Raw genomic sequence first — 18,610 nt, 5'->3', positions numbered from 1 at the left:
GTATCTCAATTTTGTTGATTTTCTCTTTATGAAATAAATTCAATGCCGCAGTTGTTATATAAATGTGGCAGAAGTATAAGATAGATAGAAAATCTCTTAAATAATTAAAATAATTGAATATTTTCTAATACTGTATTTATGCTGAACTTGCTTTTTCTTTCATGTCTTGCTCTGTTTCTGTAGGTCGTGGCCTTTATAGAGTCAATGCTGCAGAGAGCATGTGTAGGTGCAGAGCTTGGTTCCGAGAATGCAGTTGAGAGTCAAACTCTCAGTATGGGAATGGGCCTGATTGCCACTTTACTCTCTGGAGCTGCACAGGTATAACACACTTCTATAGATTGAAAGTGAAAAGTATCAGTTATTTAGGCAAATATTGCTAATACACTTTAAACAACAAAAGGTTGCACTAAATGTTGCACTACATACTGAATTCAGTATATTAGAAAGCAATAAAATCTTATATAACCTTTAATTTTTTCTTTAAATATTGTTAAATACTTACTAAAATATTGAAAACCATATATTTTTTTCATATGATAAATCACGTCATATTATATTATAAGGCGCACTGTAAATGAATGTCTATTTTCTATTCTTTTTTCACATATAAGGCACACCAGATTATAAGGCGCATTTTAATAGACACTAAGGAACTTAGTAGCTAACTAAGTTAAGTAAAGCTAAGCTAAGTAAACAAAACTCTAATACAAAAATACCTTATTTTAAAGTCAAACAAGCACTGGATGTAAATCTACATAGATTTCTGTCCTGAAAATTGTTAATTTGGGTGAGTAAAACACTTTAGTTTATTTACAGTAACCTCAGATTACTAAATTTCTCCAGTACTAAGGCTGTAGTTTTAGCATTAGAGGCTAACCACTCCAGCAGTTCTATCCAAGGTTAGTCAGGCTACAGGCTGATAATACACACCTCTGAATGGGGAAATGGTGAGCATGGTTAGCAGGTAATGCTAATGCTACTCCAGCAGTGTTAGGCAGGGTTATTAGCAGGCTACAGGCTGGAGAACCTTAATTGAAACTCCTTTATAACGCTGTTCTTCAGTGGAGTGGCTTTACTGTTCCTTACAACTTGACTGGATTAAAAGGCGCTCTGTAGATTTTTGGTCAAATTAAAGGATTTTAAGTGCACCTTTTAGTACGAAAAATATGGTACATCAAAATGAGGATCTTTAAATTATGACAAAATTTAAGATGACTTATTGTATGATTCTTCACAGCTGTCTGCAGAAGACTACTCCTCCATGTCCAGTCTTCTGGCTCCTCTGGAGCAGCTTTCCCAGCAGCACCCTGATCCGGTCATCCAGGGGCTAGCTTCAGACCTGCGGGCCACCATCGCTACACATGGAGCTTACTGCCCGGGTTCTGTGATTAATGCTGCTGGACAGTACGGCCCTGGTGCCTCCACTCAAACACTAAACCTGGACAAGCATCAAAACACAAGTTCCAGAACTTCTTCCACACATGTTCCACACACATCTCACACTGGTCAGCCATCCCCCAAGTCCCCATCTACATCAAGATCTGCTGCCTCTGGATCATCATCATCACGGCAGACAGCAGTCCACAGTACAGCTGTGTCATGTGATAAAATGGAGCAGCAAGCACAAGGTTCTGCACCCGGCCCTCAGCACAGAGCTGGAGGAACAAGCAGACCTGTAGCTGGAGGCATCAACACACAGAGACCTGCGTACACCAGTCCTGCTCCCACTCCCAAAAAACCCGTCTCTGAGTGGCTGCTGGAGGCATGTGACCCAGACGTGCCCAGCAGGGCCATGGCGCTGCGGGCCCTCACCCACATTCTGAAAGAAGGAGACAAGGAGGCACTAGAGTCCCGGGAGAAGCTGTTATCGGTAAGTCTGGGTTTGATTAATGGTTAAATGTTAGAGATAAGTTTCCTCAGGTGTGCTTAGGCATTCTTGTTGTTCAGTAGGTCTTCAGCAGGTCTTGTGACTAATCTCACTTATTCAGCAGGACGTCTCAGTTAGTCCCCAGAAAAACATGTGGCCATCTCTATTTTTTCTTGATTTCTTTAGTGTATTGCATAGTTTACACTGTGTTAAAAAAATCTTGATGAATGGACCAATAGAAATTCTCCAAAATGATCCTAAAAAACGTATTTTACATTGACCTCCATTGAAAGCCAAGAAGGTTTTATCTCTATCCTGTAAAGTTGCAGTTTTGGAGATACATGTTTTTCATTTGAAAGTGACATATATATATATATATATATATATATATATATATATATATATAACATCCATTAAAGCCATCTCTAAGGCCTGAACAGTCATTGTGACATGAAGATAGATATTACTGATATATATATATATATATATATATATATATATATAATTGTACTATATTGTAGTATTTTATAGAATTGTCTAAAATTGTATATTGACAAGCTTTACGAGGTTATTATTCAGAATTGTGTCTTTATTACAATACTGCAAGCAAAGCAGTGTAATGCAACTCTTTAACATTTAATTGTAGAAAATTAGAATAGAATAAAATTAGAATAAAATAAAAACATTAAAAGCCGTTGGATCTGAAGACAGAGTACAACACTCTCTAGTGATCAAGGTTTAACTAACTCATACTTATCTGATGTCTAACACCAATCTTAATTAAAGCGCAATTTCACATCAATACATTGTTTTTAATATCGATACAGTATGGAAAACATTTTGTGATACCTTGATAACTTTATATTTTCCTAGTGTATTAGTGCATCAATAATGTAAATGGTATGGAAACAAGCTTCTCTATGGTACTATAACTGGAATATTTCTAACTGGTGTGAATTTAGCTTTTGCCCTGGGCTTTGTGTAGTGGCACAAACAGTATTGACATCCTTTAGATATGGGCACCCACTGCAACCCCCCACCGCCACCACCAGTCTCCCTATTGGGGGTAGCACATGTTTTATGAATGAGTAATGATGTTTGGTGTCTGGGACCCCTAAGCCACATAAAGGCCTTTGGGGGATTCTGTATGATCTTGTTATTCATCTAATATTCTTTGTCATTTCCTCTCCCCTGGGTGCACACTCTCAGACAGTGCATAAATTTTGTGCATTAAGCTTCTTTTCTTTGGAGTTTGTCTGTATAGTTGTCTGCTTTCAGATGTATATCTGCATGATTGTAGTCAATTTCTAAAGGATATATTAGTAGTGTAGATTTCTGTGTGGGATAAGATGTCAAAATGGGCATTATTTGTAAAATACAGCACTTATGTTTTGTTATATCTGGTAAATTGTTAATTGCTGGTAAATTATATCCCATTTCATTTCTCACTCAGAGAGGTAAATCACTTCTTTGACTTTGCTTAAAATCATATTATAATCAGCCGTAGCCTCCAGCCATTGACAAGAACAAGTGGTACCAATTCAGCAGATTTAATTTGCATTCATTATTGAGTTACCTTGAAGATCTGCTGAGAACTATGCTGGTGCCCTCTTGAATTGTCTCAGTAATAATCAGACAAAGGAATTAATTATCCCTGTCTTGACCTTTTTTTTCTTGCAGCTTTTTTTGGAGAACTTGGAGCATGAGGACTCGTTCGTGTATCTTTCTGCTATCCAAGGTCGGTTGTCTTTATTCTCAAGAATTAACACATTTTAACCCAGTGTAATTGCAGATAACCTGCCTGATGCAGGTGCAGTAATTGACTATGCTTATTTAATGTATTCATAAATTACTTCTGGATCTCACTGAAAAACATCTTCCTCAGTTTTCCCCGTCTTATCCCAAAATAGTTGTGTTAAGAATCATCTTAAAGAGATTTTTATATTTCAGTGTATCTAATCAAATACAGAGATTTCTGTTATAAGTGAATAAAAGATGACATGATCTCCAAAAAGCATTTCTTTACTGTTTTGGCAAACCTTGTATAATCAGTATTTCTACAGCCTTCGATTTATCTTGAGAGAATGTCAGAGTTGGCAGTGTTCCAGTAAAACATTTCAATAACTTTACATTAAAGTCTTTGGAGTTTACCACAACTGGTTTGACAACCATTTACTAGTGATTTATGGCAAATCTTACTTAAATATATCTTCATTTTTATGTTCGGTGTAAGCATTGTTGATAATACAGCTCTGGAAAAAATAAGAGACACTAAAAAAAATAAGATTCTTTGATTTTACCAATTGAAAACCACTGAACTCTAAACTGCTTAAATTTTTGCACCAGGAGTGGCATAAAGTTATCCAAATATTGAGTTGAGAATAGTTGTGTAGTTTATAGATTAAACAACACGGATAAACTAAAGTGGTCTTTCAGTTTTTCCAGAGCTGTATACTGATGCATTATTCAGAATTGTGTGTGTAACCCATACCAACATGAGTGCTTATTAACTGAAAAATACTCTTGTACTGCTTTTACTATTGTTGATGTGCAGTGAAGCCATCTTGGATTTTTGGATCTTGAAACTTGATTAGTTGGTAAGGCTCTCTCAACTCAAGTAGAAATAAGACTTGTTGCGGTGTTCCAGTTGACATTGCAGCCTTGTAACTTACGCTGTACATTTTAAATGTAATTGTGATATTTAAGTTTAAAAGCATGCACATTGCAAAATTCTTCTAGTTTTGTGATTCATCTTGCCGCACTGCTCATTTAAAGACTAAATGACTGTGAGTACCATGGCAAAACATTTTTTTTAATGATGAACCATATCCATAATAAGCTCTTTAAGCTCTAAGATTTTGGAAAAAATGGTTGTTGGACAGCTCAGATTTTTGGGATGTGAGAAATCTTTTAGATGGTGCACCTTTCAGTTTTTCTACCCTAAATGGCACAAAACAAACAAAAGTACACACATTATGCTAAAAATAATGAAACCAACATTTCGTCTTTAACCTTAATGCCACTGTATGCTATATATTAATATCGTGTTTAAAAATAAGGGCTGGACAATTACAATATTATGAACTGTCTGAACTTTTCTCAGCTTAACAAGTAAAGGGTTCTAAGATTTTCTAGCAGGTTAAATATCTGAGTACCTGGCTTTCTGTCCGCTCTCACTTAGCCTTTCCCAGTGAAGGATAATGATAGCAGAAATGTGTCCCTAAGATGAACTCACTAAATCTGCCAAATTTCAAAAGTTCTTGACTGACCATCTTAGATTTAACACTTTTCCGCCACTGTGCCTAATAGGTAGTGTTTTATAAATGGAGATTGTATCCTCATTAGTGTCTGAGCTTTAAAAAGCTTTAAAAGGTGCAGAAGAGCTTTAGAAAGTAGGAAGAAAGTTGGTATCTTGATCCAACAGACTGTCCTGGATTGTGTAGGAGTCTCTTATCATGCCAGGCTGAACTTCAGCTTTCTTTGTTCTGTGGGTTATATCTATCCAGCCTCAAATAGCAGTGATGTCACTCTTTCTTCTTTCTTCTAAAAAAAAAGATAACGTGAGACAGGCTCGTAACTATGGGATGTCGCCAAACTTATACACTGTTTTGAATTAGCCTTGCCACCAGAACCAGACCTGTCTAGTCTTTATAAGGGTTTTTTTTGTTTGTAATACATTATTGATTCGCAGCGTAAAAAAATATTTTATCAAAATATAGATGCCTAGAAACTCCTTAAGACTGGCCCCCCAATTTGACTTACTAACGTTACTGCATCATAATTCCACACGATGGCACTAATCAAATGAATAAAACGCTGCCACTATGAGCGGGAGGTCGCAGGTTCGAATAACAGCCCATGCAGCTTTGCCATCAAGCTGCCGGCGTTAGAGGGAGCAAAATTGTCCTCGCTCCCTTCGGGTGGGTAGATGGCGCTCTCTCCCCACATCACTCCTAGGGTGATGTCTGCAGCACAGGGCGTCTGTGAGCTGATGTATCAGAACCGAGTACCTGCGCTTTCCTCCAAGTGCGCTGTGATGCTACACGGCAGTGCTGCATCAGCAGCAGTTTGAAAAGAAGCGCTGGCTGATTTCAAATGTGTCGGAGGAAGCATGTGCTAGTCTTTACCCTCCTGGTTCTTGGGCATCACTAGTGATAGAGGGAGTCTAAATGAGTGGGTTGGGTAATTGGCTGTGCAAAATTAGGGAGAAAATAGGAAAAAATGTGAAATAAAATTATTTAAAAAAAACAAATGCAGTGGTGAAGTATTGTAGCGATATTAGGGTTGCAACGGTATGAGATTTTCACGGTATGATAACCGTCTCAGAAAATACCGCGGTATCACGGTTATCACGGTATCACAGTTTGTTACATATATTATTAAACAGACCCTTAAAGAAATTACAACAAATGTTTTTTGTTCAATTAGCTATTTATTGTAGAAACCTGGAACAACTATATAGATAATGTCTCCTTAAAAAAAATAAACTGTACACCATTAGGTGAAGGAAACCAGGTTTTTTACACTACTCTTAAGGTCATTAAGGGTGTATATAAATATATATATATATTAGGGGTGTCACGATCTCGATATTTTATCGAAATCGAATCGAAATGAGGTCACGATCTCGAGTATCGAAGTCAAAAAGAGGATCGACGATCCCTCCCGCGCGCGCTACGCAAATAGCGCAGCGCGCTACGCAAATAGCGCGGCACCAACACAGCGCATCCTATTCATTTAAATAGAGATAGCCACTGCATGAGCGCAGTCGGCGGGAGTGTGATCACTGTTTTTTATCTGTGCAACGGGGGAGGGGGGGCGGGGGTTGGGCGCGCAGGTTTTGTATCTGTATCTAACGGAGGGTGGGTGCGCGCAGGTGAGAGCGTGTGAACTCGCTGAAATGCGTGTGTCAGTGTGACTTGAGAACACTGACTATAGATCACAGTGAGGTGGATTAAAAATCTTAAACTTATAATTGACTACACCTGTTGCTTTCCATTGAATTAAAAAAACATCTTTCTCTCAGATAAAGTAAACACAAGCGTGTTTCTGACTAAAATAAAAGCTTTTCAGGAGAGATATAAGTTATGTGTAAATATTTATAAGACAATACCCACATCACTTATCTAACCAGCCTGTACTGATTTCTGCCCCCCAATAATGCTTTCAATAACCTCTTGTAACCCCTGGGAGCCAGGGGTTACACTCTAATAGCCTTTAATAGTCTTCAGTAGCCTTTAAAAGACTTACCTGGCGGCCGTGGTGTGTCCACTAAACTCCTTAGTTATAAACATCCTGAGGTTAGCAGCGCGCTAACTGACCTGTTTATAATGTAATCCGAGCAGTGCCTCCGTGTCGGCTGTTCTAACCTGCTGCTGTTAGCTGCTTGGGCTGAAAGATGAACTGTAGTGAGCTGTATTATCCGGTTAGTGGGGTTAAAACCTTTATTTGTTTACAGAAACAGTAAAAACGGACTGGCTGAGCTCTGTAGCCCGTGGCTGGGCTGTACTGAAGTAGTGACTGAGTGAAGAGAGCGGGGCTTGTGCTGCTGCTGCTAGTGGTTGGATGAAGAACTGCAGCTTCATGTAATGAGCAGTTTCACCAGCCATCCACACACAGCTCTGATAAACTGCTTGTTTTAATAGTGCACACTGTTGCTACCAAAAAAAGTCACTAGATGGCATTACCATATATATCTTAATAAATAATAATAATAATAATAATAATAATAATAATAATAAATATATTATTTAAATTTTATGAGGCATAAAATAATAACAAGAAAAAAAAAACAAGAAAATCGAGAATCGAATCGAATCGTGACCCTCAAATCGAAAATGAAATCGAATCGAGGATTTAGAGAATCGTGACACCCCTAATATATATATATATACACACACACACACACACACACACACGTGTCATACATTACATGTCCTCTAAGAAGTAAAGATCCTGTGTTTAAACTATTCAGTACAATTATTTAAGTTTAAATTATTTAATATCTGATAAACTGAGCCTGGGTCAGTGTCTGATCAACAACTGTTGTAAACGTCCGTTTTACTGCCAAGTTGGTATATAACCAGATACTGCAGAAAGAGGGGATTTATTTCTGACATGATCCTCACAATAGAGATTTCTATTTTAAGGCTTTCACACCGAGTCTGGTTTTAACACATGAAAAACAGGCAGGTCAGAATTTGAAAATTAACGCATGTAAATGAATGGCGTCTTTCACATCCATTCCGGCCAGGACCTTTACACGGACACGTGAATCCGTCGTAGCACGCACTTCACGCCTGTACCTGCGTGCCCAAATTTCGGATAACTCAGCGCTTTTGCGGGCGCTTACCGCATGGGTTATGCACGACTACAAAGAGGTTTTATTTATGTTCAGATTAAAATTATAAACTAAACACATACTTTGCGCTGCACGGCGGGGTGGTGTTCATGGAGATGGGAGAACAGGTTTGACGTATGTCCACCTTTAGCTGTGACTTTACGGCCACATTGATTATAAATCGGATACCCATCCTCGGGTGCGTTCGGCGGGTCTCTGAAATAGTCCCACACTGCTGATTTTAGTTTAGCCTTTTTTTAGGCAGACGGAGATTTGTTTAGTCTGATGCACTTTCTGCTGTTCTCACCGCTGTGTGCTGAGCAGCTGAAGCGGAGCAGAGTTGCGCATGCGCGGGTGAGTTTCTCCGCTGGCTTGCGTTTTACCGGTAATAAGCAAACACACACGCTATGATAACCGTGCATTTTAATACCATGGTATACCGTGAAACCGGTTACCGCTGCAACCCTAAGCGATATATTAAGTATTACTAAGTAGGGGTGGGCGATATGGCCCCAAAATAATATCACAATATTTCATGGTGTTTTTGCGATAACGATATCCTTGGCGATATGACACAACTGCACAATACTAATAATGCACTCCATATATCTCCATATATCCAGTGCTGCAGTAAAATTAATGATACTGGACCGATATAATCTGTCTCTAGTAGATATTTAATGGAAAATGAGAACAGTGTGAATTTTTCTTTTGCTAAAAACAGCAAAAAAGTCGTACCCTGATGTGATAATTAGGAAAACGTTGGCGATATTATCGCGTGCGATATGATATGGCATACCCATATTACTAAGTATCACTGTATTGTGATATCATTATCTTTGTAGGCTTTGTATTGTGATAATATCCTATTGAGAGATGCATCCTGGATGAACCGATCATAAGTGGCCTGCACAAAGTACAGGTGTGAACAGAACACAATACAGCCCAAATATATACCACATTTGAATAAACATAAAACATTCAGAGGTAGTCAGGGACATTTATGATCACATTGTGTCAAATGACCATATTAGCAGCACAATTAACCGCAACATCACTTCCAAAACATACATAATATCAATGAGATCACACCATCCACCGTCTGCACGAGGTAGCTTAGCACACTGCAATAACAAGCCTATAGATAAAGAAAATATTTATGGCTGGTGCGTAAGTGGAACTGGGGTGTATCTTATCAGCCTATTTGGGCTGAGTAAATGGCCACTCGTTCAGTAGAAATTATGTTTTGGCATTCATTTGTGATTAGATCACACAGGATGATGAAAAACAGGCAGGTCAGAATTTGAAAATTAACGCATGTAAATGAATGGCGTCTTTCACATCCAGTCCGGCCAGGACCTTTACACGGACACGTGCATCCATCGTAGCACGCACTTCATGCCTGTACCTGCGTGCCCAAATTTCGGATAACTCAGCGCTTTTGCGGGCGCTTACCGCATGGGTTGTGCACGACTACAAAGAGGTTTTATTTATGTTCAGATTAAAATTATAAACTAAACACATACTTTGCGCTGCACGGCGGGGTGGTGTTCTCGGAGATGGGAGAACAGGTTTGACGTATGTCCACCTTTAGCTGTGACTTTACGGCCACATTGATTATAAATCGGATACCCATCCTCGGGTGCGTTCGGCAGGTCTCTGAAATAGTCCCACACTGCTGATTTTAGTTTAGCCTTTTTTTAGGCGGACGGAGATTTGTTTAGTCTGATGCACTTTCTGCTGTTCTCACCGCTGTGTGCTGAGCAGCTGAAGCGGAGCAGAGTTGCGCATGCGCGGGTGAGTTTCTCCGCTGGCTTGCGTTTTACCGGTAATAAGCAAACACACACTGTATGATAACCGTGCATTTTAATACCATGGTATACCGTGAAACCGGTTACCGCTGCAACCCTAAGCGATATATTAAGTATTACTAAGTAGGGGTGGGCGATATGGCCCCAAAATAATATCACAATATTTCATGGTGTTTTTGCGATAACGATATCCTTGGCGATATGACACAACTGCACAATACTAATAATGCACTCCATATATCTCCATATATCCAGTGCTGCAGTAAAATTAATATAATAAGATATAATCTGTCTCTAGTAGATATTTAATGGAAAATGAGAACAGTGTGAATTTTTCTTTTGCTAAAAACAGCAAAAAAGTCGTACCCTGATGTGATAATTAGGAAAACGTTGGCGATATTATCGCGTGCGATATGATATGGCATACCCATATTACTAAGTATCACTGTATTGTGATATCATTATCTTTGTAGGCTTTGTATTGTGATAATATCCTACTGAGAGATGCATCCTGGATGAACCGATCATAAGTGGCCTGCACAAAGTACAGGTGTGAACAGAACACAATACAGCCCAAATATATACCACATTTGAATAAACATAAAACATTCAGAGGTAGTCAGGGACATTTATGATCACATTGTGTCAAATGACCATATTAGCAGCACAATTAACCGCAACATCACTTCCAAAACATACATAATATCAATGAGATCACACCATCCACCGTCTGCACGAGGTAGCTTAGCACACTGCAATAACAAGCCTATAGATAAAGAAAATATTTATGGCTGGTGCGTAAGTGGAACTGGGGTGTATCTTATCAGCCTATTTGGGCTGAGTAAATGGCCACTCGTTCAGTAGAAATTATGTTTTGGCATTCATTTGTGATTAGATCACACAGGATGAGTTTTTTTATTTCCAGCAAGAAATAACATTATTTTGCGATATCGCAAGAAGGCTAGGTTACACTTAGGAATGAAGTGACTGGCAGCCTTGGCTGGAAGATACAATCTGCAGGACCTGTATTGTGATCTTCCTATTTATTACGTGGAGTAGTTGAAGTTGTAGTGAAACTTGCATAAACTGCAATTTATTGTTAAAACATTACACTTACTGGACAGAATGAGATCTCAGAGGGATAAAATAGCCTTGTTCTGTGCTGCAAGCTTCATGAAGATGGTCTGAGACACTCTTAGTCTTGGAGAAAAGGGTGGGTCGGAAAGTAGACTAGTCTGACCTCGCCTCTTGTTGATGCTGCACAGGACTCAAATTTGTTATGTATTTGACAATATGGTGAAACTTTAATTTCTGTGCTGGATTATCACAAAGATTTAAGTAGAATTATTAAGACGGCTAATGAGTTTGTGGAAACCTGAGGGTTAACAGAGCTTAAAATGTACACCAAAGATTTTAAGGTCAGGCTCGTTGTCATTGAATGATGTTGTGACCTATTTTCCTCCTGTGTGTGCAGGACTGGTGGCACTGGCAGACTCGTTCCCTGAGCAGATCCTGCAGAGGCTGTTGGCTGAGTACCAGACAGGAGACAGTGCGACTTCTCCCAACAGGGGGCGATCTCTAGAGACACGCCTTAAAGTGGGAGAGGCACTGATGAGAGCCAGCAGGGCTATGGGTGAGTACGGGGGGAGTGTATATATATATATATATATATATATATATATATAAAAATGTATACCTGGCAAGATTGTACAGTTAGTCAAATTGTTTCTTAAAGCTTCACATTATAATGGATGGATGAATGGATGTTCAATTGTAGAGCTAGTTTTTATATACCGTATTTTTCGGGCTATAAGGCGCACTTAAAATACTTATTTTTTCCCAAAAATCGTCATTGCGCCTTATAATGCAGTGCGCCTTGTGTATGGATTTTGCTTGTGTTTACTGACCTCGATTTTTATGTGGTACACGGCGCTCTGTTGTGCAGAATTCCTCACCCACGCCAGAAAAAGATCCCCCTCTTGGGCTAGCGCGCGGTTACCTTTGACTGCCGTACTGCCTCTCGGCTGTGGTTCAGGGTAGCTAGTTTCCACTGTAGCTCCGTGGCCAGAACAAGGTGCCGGTAAACTTTCCTTTCCACCCGTTCTGGGGTAATAGCACAAACTGTTTCTTTTTAGCGCCCACTTCTAAGTAAAGTTAACCTCTTAACACGCGCTGGCCCACCGGCGGGCCAGAAATATTTAATATTTCATAACTGGCTGTGTTTCTGAATAGTTATGAACAGTTACAGGTTCAATATAGACATCCAATATACCATTTTAAAGCTTAGAATCTCTGCTTTTGAGCTATTTAGCCTATTTAGCGGAATATCCTTTCAGAAAATAAACATTTAGGGCGAAATATGCCTTGGTTATGATTTTAATAATTCATAACTCTCATATTTGCGTTTATCGTTCGTCCATATTTCATCGAATGCGGTCATGTCATACACCATTCGAACCGTCTGGCTCTCCGGATTCCAGAACTGTGCTTTTACTGTAGGATGTATGTTTCATGAATTAGAGCTGCGTCAGAGCGCATGTTTCCAGTAATAAAAGGCTCTCCTTTTGTCCTGGGGTAACCTCCGGTCACTGCCGCCACCCCCCGAACACACACCCGCGCTCAGCCACAGGTCCTACCTTCAAAACGCGTCCAGACTAAAGAGAATCCATCAATCCAGTCTCCTGTAATCCACAGTTATATCCAAACAGCGCTGGAAATCACTTCATCCAGAAATGAAACTTATCCAATCTTTATCTCTGTTTTAAAACCGTTTTATTCACCGAATTCGGCACAACACGCTATTATAGTCAGAAGCCTCGCGGAGTAATGCGGTACTTGCTGTGCTTCAACATAATATTATGGTCTGTCGGAGCGTTGCGGCTACCGTTGTCAGGAGCGTCGCGGAGTAATACGTACTTGCTGTGCTTCAACATAATATTATGGTCTGTCGGAGCGTTGCGGCTACCGTTGTCAGGAGCGTCGCGGAGTAATACGTACTTGCTGTGCTTCAACATAATATTATGGTCTGTCGGAGCGTTGCGGCTACCGTTGTCAGGAGCGTCGCGGAGTAATACGTACTTGCTGTGCTTGTTGATTTATTGCTCAGAGATGTTGTTATTTTTCACAGATATTGTGAAGGATTTATTGCTCAGAGTTATTGTTACTGATATAAATAAAGTTTCATTTAGTGCGCCTTATAATCCAGTGCGCCTTGTGTATGGACTAACACTAAAAATAGACCGTTCACTCATCGTGCGCCTTATAATACGGTGCGCCTTATAGTCCGAAAAATACGGTAAATATTGTGGGGGAAATTTAATATTTCATGATTAATAGAATTTCATTAAATTGTTAAAAAAAATCAGATTTCAAATATCAATAACAAAAAGCATTTATTTTTGTACTTATATTTATCATCATTTTATTAAAAACTTAAAATTCTGAATTGTAGCTCTACTTAAAAAATAGTAACAGTTTACACCTTGCAAAATCTTACTATTTATCTAAATGTTTCTCTTAAAAATTAAAACATTTTGTTTATCATTTATAAATTGTAGAACTAGTATTGATAAAAATATTGTGGGGAATAAATGTATTATTTCATGATTAATTGAATTTCATTAAATCTGTAAAAATTCTGATTTCAATTATAGAAATGCAGAAATTGTAATACATTTTTCCATTCATGATTTAATAATTGACACAATTGTTGCAAAAAAAACGTTTTCATATATGGAAATGTAAAAAAAATACATACATTTGTGTTTTCAATATTTTTTTAGATTGATTTAAAATTTATTTAAATTTTGTGGCAAGAATTAAGATTTTACAATTAATTAAATTGTTCCTTAATATGTGTATCTAAGCTGCAACATTTCTAGGGCTTTAAACTGTTGTCTGCATGTAGTCTTGTCCGTTTTTTATCCATAATTGACAAAAATGTGTTTGTTCTAATTAGTCATTAGCCCTTTAAACTCTGTATGTAAGCCCACAGTTCATTACTGTCATAATTTGCATCAATTAGCTCCAAAATAGAGCCCTTTGGGACTCCAAAAAATCTGATAAACTAATCAACTGCAGTTTTAGCTTTAGGGTTTACAACAGAATCATTAATTTGGGGTTTAATGAGTTAATCAGAGCTGGAGCTTCTGTTTTTCATGTTCCTTCTGTTTTTATGTGTCAGATCAGGGTAGTGCCAGGTCCCTAGCTCAAGCATGGGTTTATTTGTGGGTCTTTGTGTCTGAGGGTTATTCATTCTGGCCCTGGGGTGTCTGGGGAATTTGGCCCCGCTCCTCGCCGCTAACAGAACATGCTCTCAAAGAGTCCAACAGCTGCTTCACTCGCTCCCAAAAACACACACACAGTCAGTCCCTCATCAGATCCCTTACACTGCAGCAGCAACCCGCAGACCTCCGAGCCTGGCCTCCTGGCACGCTGACTACAACTCATAAGCATTATCTAATGAATTTGAGGTTTCTATTCTTATTGCTACTAATGCAGCTGGGGTTATAGTGGGTGACCATTTAACCACAAGATGATGTTGCACCACTTTCACATATAGCCCATTATTATTATTGTTATTAATACTAATATTGAATTATTTGCACATATTTGTCCTGATTAGGACTTTATGTAAACCTTTAGCTAATTAAAAGGCACAGACAGATGGCGGCTGTCAGAAGGTGAAGGATCAAAGTGGAGGTTGGTACACTTTTGCTGAGTCCCTCTATTTTCTAAACACACACTGATACACGTACACCTGTTCTCCTCTTCCGTTTAACCTGTAATGGAAAAACGTCCTTGTGTCATCACAGCTTTTGAAGGTCTAGCCACAGGGCTTCTGGATGGCTGTGCCAGATCTGAAAGCACCTCATACAGAGCTTTCTGTGGCTAGACCTCTATAGTCAGCTTTCAGTGCTTTCAGGGTATGGTTCAAGTCAGATTGTGACTACATATACAAATAGCACAGCTAATATTGGGTTAAATGCCCCCAAGTTGCATCTTTTCTAGCATTATCAGCCATTAACACACTTCTGGCAGAAGCATTAGATTCTTTTCTTTTTTATTTTTGCAAAACCATGTGCAACTATATTTCTTCTAGTATTATTTTTCTGCTGAATTTGTAGCTCTCATCCCATTTTAACCAAATAAGGGTGCACCAAATATTAAGTCGTATTGAAGTGTTTTCTCTAACATTACAATACATTTAAGTATAAAAAAATATTAAGCATACAGTATTACTTATTATGCATGGTATTTATTTACTGCTTCTTCAAAAACTGCTGTTTTCCTGCTAAACGATTCGAGCTGTACAGGGTTAGGATAGTAGCTGAGGTAACATTGACTTAGCATTTGTTTGATTACCGAAAAAACTCAATTTAAATTTTACTCACATATTACATTACATTACATTACATTACATTTGGCAGACGCTTTTGTCCAAAGCGACTTACAATATTGAAGTGCAAATAATAGAAGAGGTTGAGTACAAAAATAATAGAAGTTAAAAATAAAACATCTATAGATAGGGCCTTAAGGAGGTCAGAGGGAAATAATGGGATAGAGGAGTAGAGAAGAGGAAGAAGGAGATGAGGTTAGAATTAGTTAGTTTGTTAGAGGTGTTAGGAGAGTAAGTGCTCTTGGAAGAGCTCTGTCTTCAGGAGTTTCTTAAAGATAGCGAGAGATTCTCCTGATCTGGTAGTGGAAGGTAGTTTGTTCCACCATTGGGGAACTCTGTATGAGAACAGTCTGGATTGCTTTGTGTGAGTGTTTGGCAAAGCGAGGCGACGTTCATTGGAGGAGCGCAGCGGCCGGGAGGTAGCGTAAGCCTTCAGGAGCGAGTGCAGGTAGGAAGGAGCCTGTACTGTCATCACCTTGTAGGCGATTGTAGCTTTGAATTTGATGCGAGCATCAACTGGTAGCCAGTGGAGCTCAATGAGCAGCGGAGTGACATGTGCCCGTTTTGGCTGGTTGAAGACCAAACGTGCTGCTGCATTCTGACTTAAGTAACACTGTTGAGATAAATTTGTGACACTAGTGAAGTAAACTCTCTTTCTCTTACTTTGAAATTCAAAAGACAAAAACATGTAGGTTATTTATGTATTTATTCATGTATCATTATTTTTCAGAACTGAATCAATTAAAAACCTTTGAAAAAATTTTAGCCTAAAGCCAAATGTTTAAATTTGTTCAGTTTCAGCCACTGAAGATTGCATCATTTTGGTGCATCTTTATTTGTAACTCTTTTCTGTTTGGTCTGAATGTGTGATTTGGGCTTATATACAGTTTTTTGGCTTATGATTGGGTGAACCTTATGTTTTAACTATTTTTGAAATCTTCAGTTATTTAGAAGAGACACTCCTAATCTACAATTCTCTGATCATCCCTGATCAACTTTCCTTCTTATTTTATAAACCTCTCACCACAGAAGTCCTGGAAGGTTGTGCCAGGTCAGAAAGCACCTCAGACAGGGCTAAGCTCTGTGGCTAAGCCAGCATAGTCAGCTGTTGGGGCCCAAGCCCACCGGACCCACCTGGGTTGACTCCTGTTCAAGGTGGCCAAGTGCCAGACATTTAACATTGAATCAAAGCAGGCTCAGACTAATAGCACATAATAGCGCATAGCAGGTACTGGATGCCGCACTGTTTATCTGCTTATAAGGAAATAAGCACTAATTCTCTTTTCACTGAGGCTTGTAAAAACGTCTAGAGTTGTGAAAAATGTTAAATATCCAGCTTGTTACTATGCAGAATTATGCTGAACAACCGACGGAGTACCAGTTTAGCCGTTTGCTCATGCTTCAGGAATGCAACTCGGTCTTTCTCAGACTTTCACACAAAGATGGAGAGATTGAAAGAGGAGTGCTGATCTCAAAGCGGTGTGTGTTGTTTGGGCGAGACAGCTCTCAGCACCTAGGCTGTGTGATGTGTGAGTGAACTAAGGCCATGTCCCTCCGAAGGATCTGTGTGTGTGTGTGTGTCTGATGTTAGAGCTGATGTAGTGGAACAGCTCTGGAAATCTGAGATAATGGAAAAGTTTATATATTTTTTTTCTTGAAAAGGGGCCACTAAATGATAAACCAGCCGTGGATTTCACAGAGGGCAAGTCTTTTAGGATAAAAAAATGATCAGTTGTTGTTGTTACTGAATTTAGATAATAACTTTGAACACATGACAGTAGACGACTTGTAAGCATGCAGTTTTAAGGTATTGGTATTAATTAGGATTGGGAAATATCCACTATTTTCATATTGTCTCTAGTGTCAAAACATTACCATGGCATAAGGTTTTACCAGGGGCAGGAATTTGTGTAAGCTGCGTCCTGTGTTCACGTGACTACAATACCATTAAATTCTGGTTTATTTTTCAACAACAAAAAATATATATAAAAATCAAAGTGAACACATCCTTAAATCAGTCATGTAGTAAATGTTAATGTAGTAAATGGTGCTCTGTCCAATTCTTTTCAGATGAGTCTGGATGGTGATCATCATTATTATCAACATTCTGACCTCAATAAGGCTTTTTTTGCAAAATACAATCAAATAATCACAGCAATTCTCCAAAATCTAGTAGAATGCTTTCCCTAAACAATAAAGGCATTTTTAATACCTTTTAAAGATTAAAAAAAAAACAATTAATCAGCAGGTGTTTTTATATTTTTTCTAATTTTAGTCATGTTCAAGACATAATAAAGAAATATTTAAATTATAATAGTTTACAGAAACTTGTAACAGAATGTCTTTGCGTGTTTTAATAAATAGGCAACTAGTAAACTAGCAAAATATATAGATTCCAATAAATGTTGTTGGTTTATTGTCCAGTCTGCATGTTTAGTATAATTCAAAACTTTGACTTTTACTTTGCTTTGACTTTAGTTATAGTTATTATTTATAGTTATTATTTATTATAGTTATTATTAAATAGTTATTATTTCCACTCTATCTTACAGTGGAAATGCTTTACAGATACTTTTGATATGAACTAAACTGAAGTTGACGCTGTCTGCTCTCTCAGGTGACCTGGCTCCACATTATGGCCGTCCACTGATTGGTGTATTCCTGTGTGGGACGCGGGACGAGGACAGCAGCGTACGTGCCAGCTGCCTCTCCAACCTGGGCGAGCTGTGCCAGCGCCTTCAGTTCTCCCTGGGTCCTTTGGCACAAGAGGTATTAACTAATAGCCCACCAAAATCCAATAGTAACTTCTAATAATTTTTTATTTCTCTACTTTAAGTTGCACCCATTGCTGACAGATGTACAAATACACACACACAGCTTGTCTAGTTCCTGTAAAGAAGTATGACCAACAGAACAGAACAGAACTTTGATGCAAACAAACCTACATAAACCAGTTGGAACCGTGTATAATATCAGGTGTAGGATATAGGGTAAAATTCCTACTGAGCTGTAGAACAGTGGACAGTTCTCTAGAATGATTGTTCTCCATCCTGTACTGTTGTGATGAGTTGGGGATTCAGCATCCTGACCTCACTAATGCTCTTGATGCTGAATGTAATCAGATCCTCACAGAATCATCACACACTTAAATATAACTAAATCTAGTAAAAGGCCTTTTTCTGGACAGTAGATAC

General features: G+C 38.6%; 1 protein-coding gene across 1 annotated transcript in view; it reads left to right on the top strand.

The window, feature by feature from the left end:
* tango6 (transport and golgi organization 6 homolog (Drosophila)) overlaps positions 1 to 18,610 on the top strand; it is a 36,685-nt gene that overhangs the window by 9,869 nt on the left and 8,206 nt on the right. Inside the window, exons 12-16 of the mRNA XM_007249213.4 lie at positions 184 to 318; positions 1,238 to 1,870; positions 3,548 to 3,605; positions 11,493 to 11,651; positions 18,034 to 18,185. Of these exons, the coding sequence (XP_007249275.3) occupies positions 184 to 318; positions 1,238 to 1,870; positions 3,548 to 3,605; positions 11,493 to 11,651; positions 18,034 to 18,185 (1,137 nt within the window). The remainder of the gene's footprint in view (positions 1 to 183; positions 319 to 1,237; positions 1,871 to 3,547; positions 3,606 to 11,492; positions 11,652 to 18,033; positions 18,186 to 18,610) is intronic.

This window comes from Astyanax mexicanus, chromosome 9, assembly GCF_023375975.1.
Source record: "Astyanax mexicanus isolate ESR-SI-001 chromosome 9, AstMex3_surface, whole genome shotgun sequence".
Classification (NCBI taxonomy): Eukaryota; Metazoa; Chordata; class Actinopteri; order Characiformes; family Acestrorhamphidae; genus Astyanax; species Astyanax mexicanus.
Note: the sequence above shows the minus strand (reverse complement) of the source record. Positions and strands in the feature narration are given on the sequence as shown.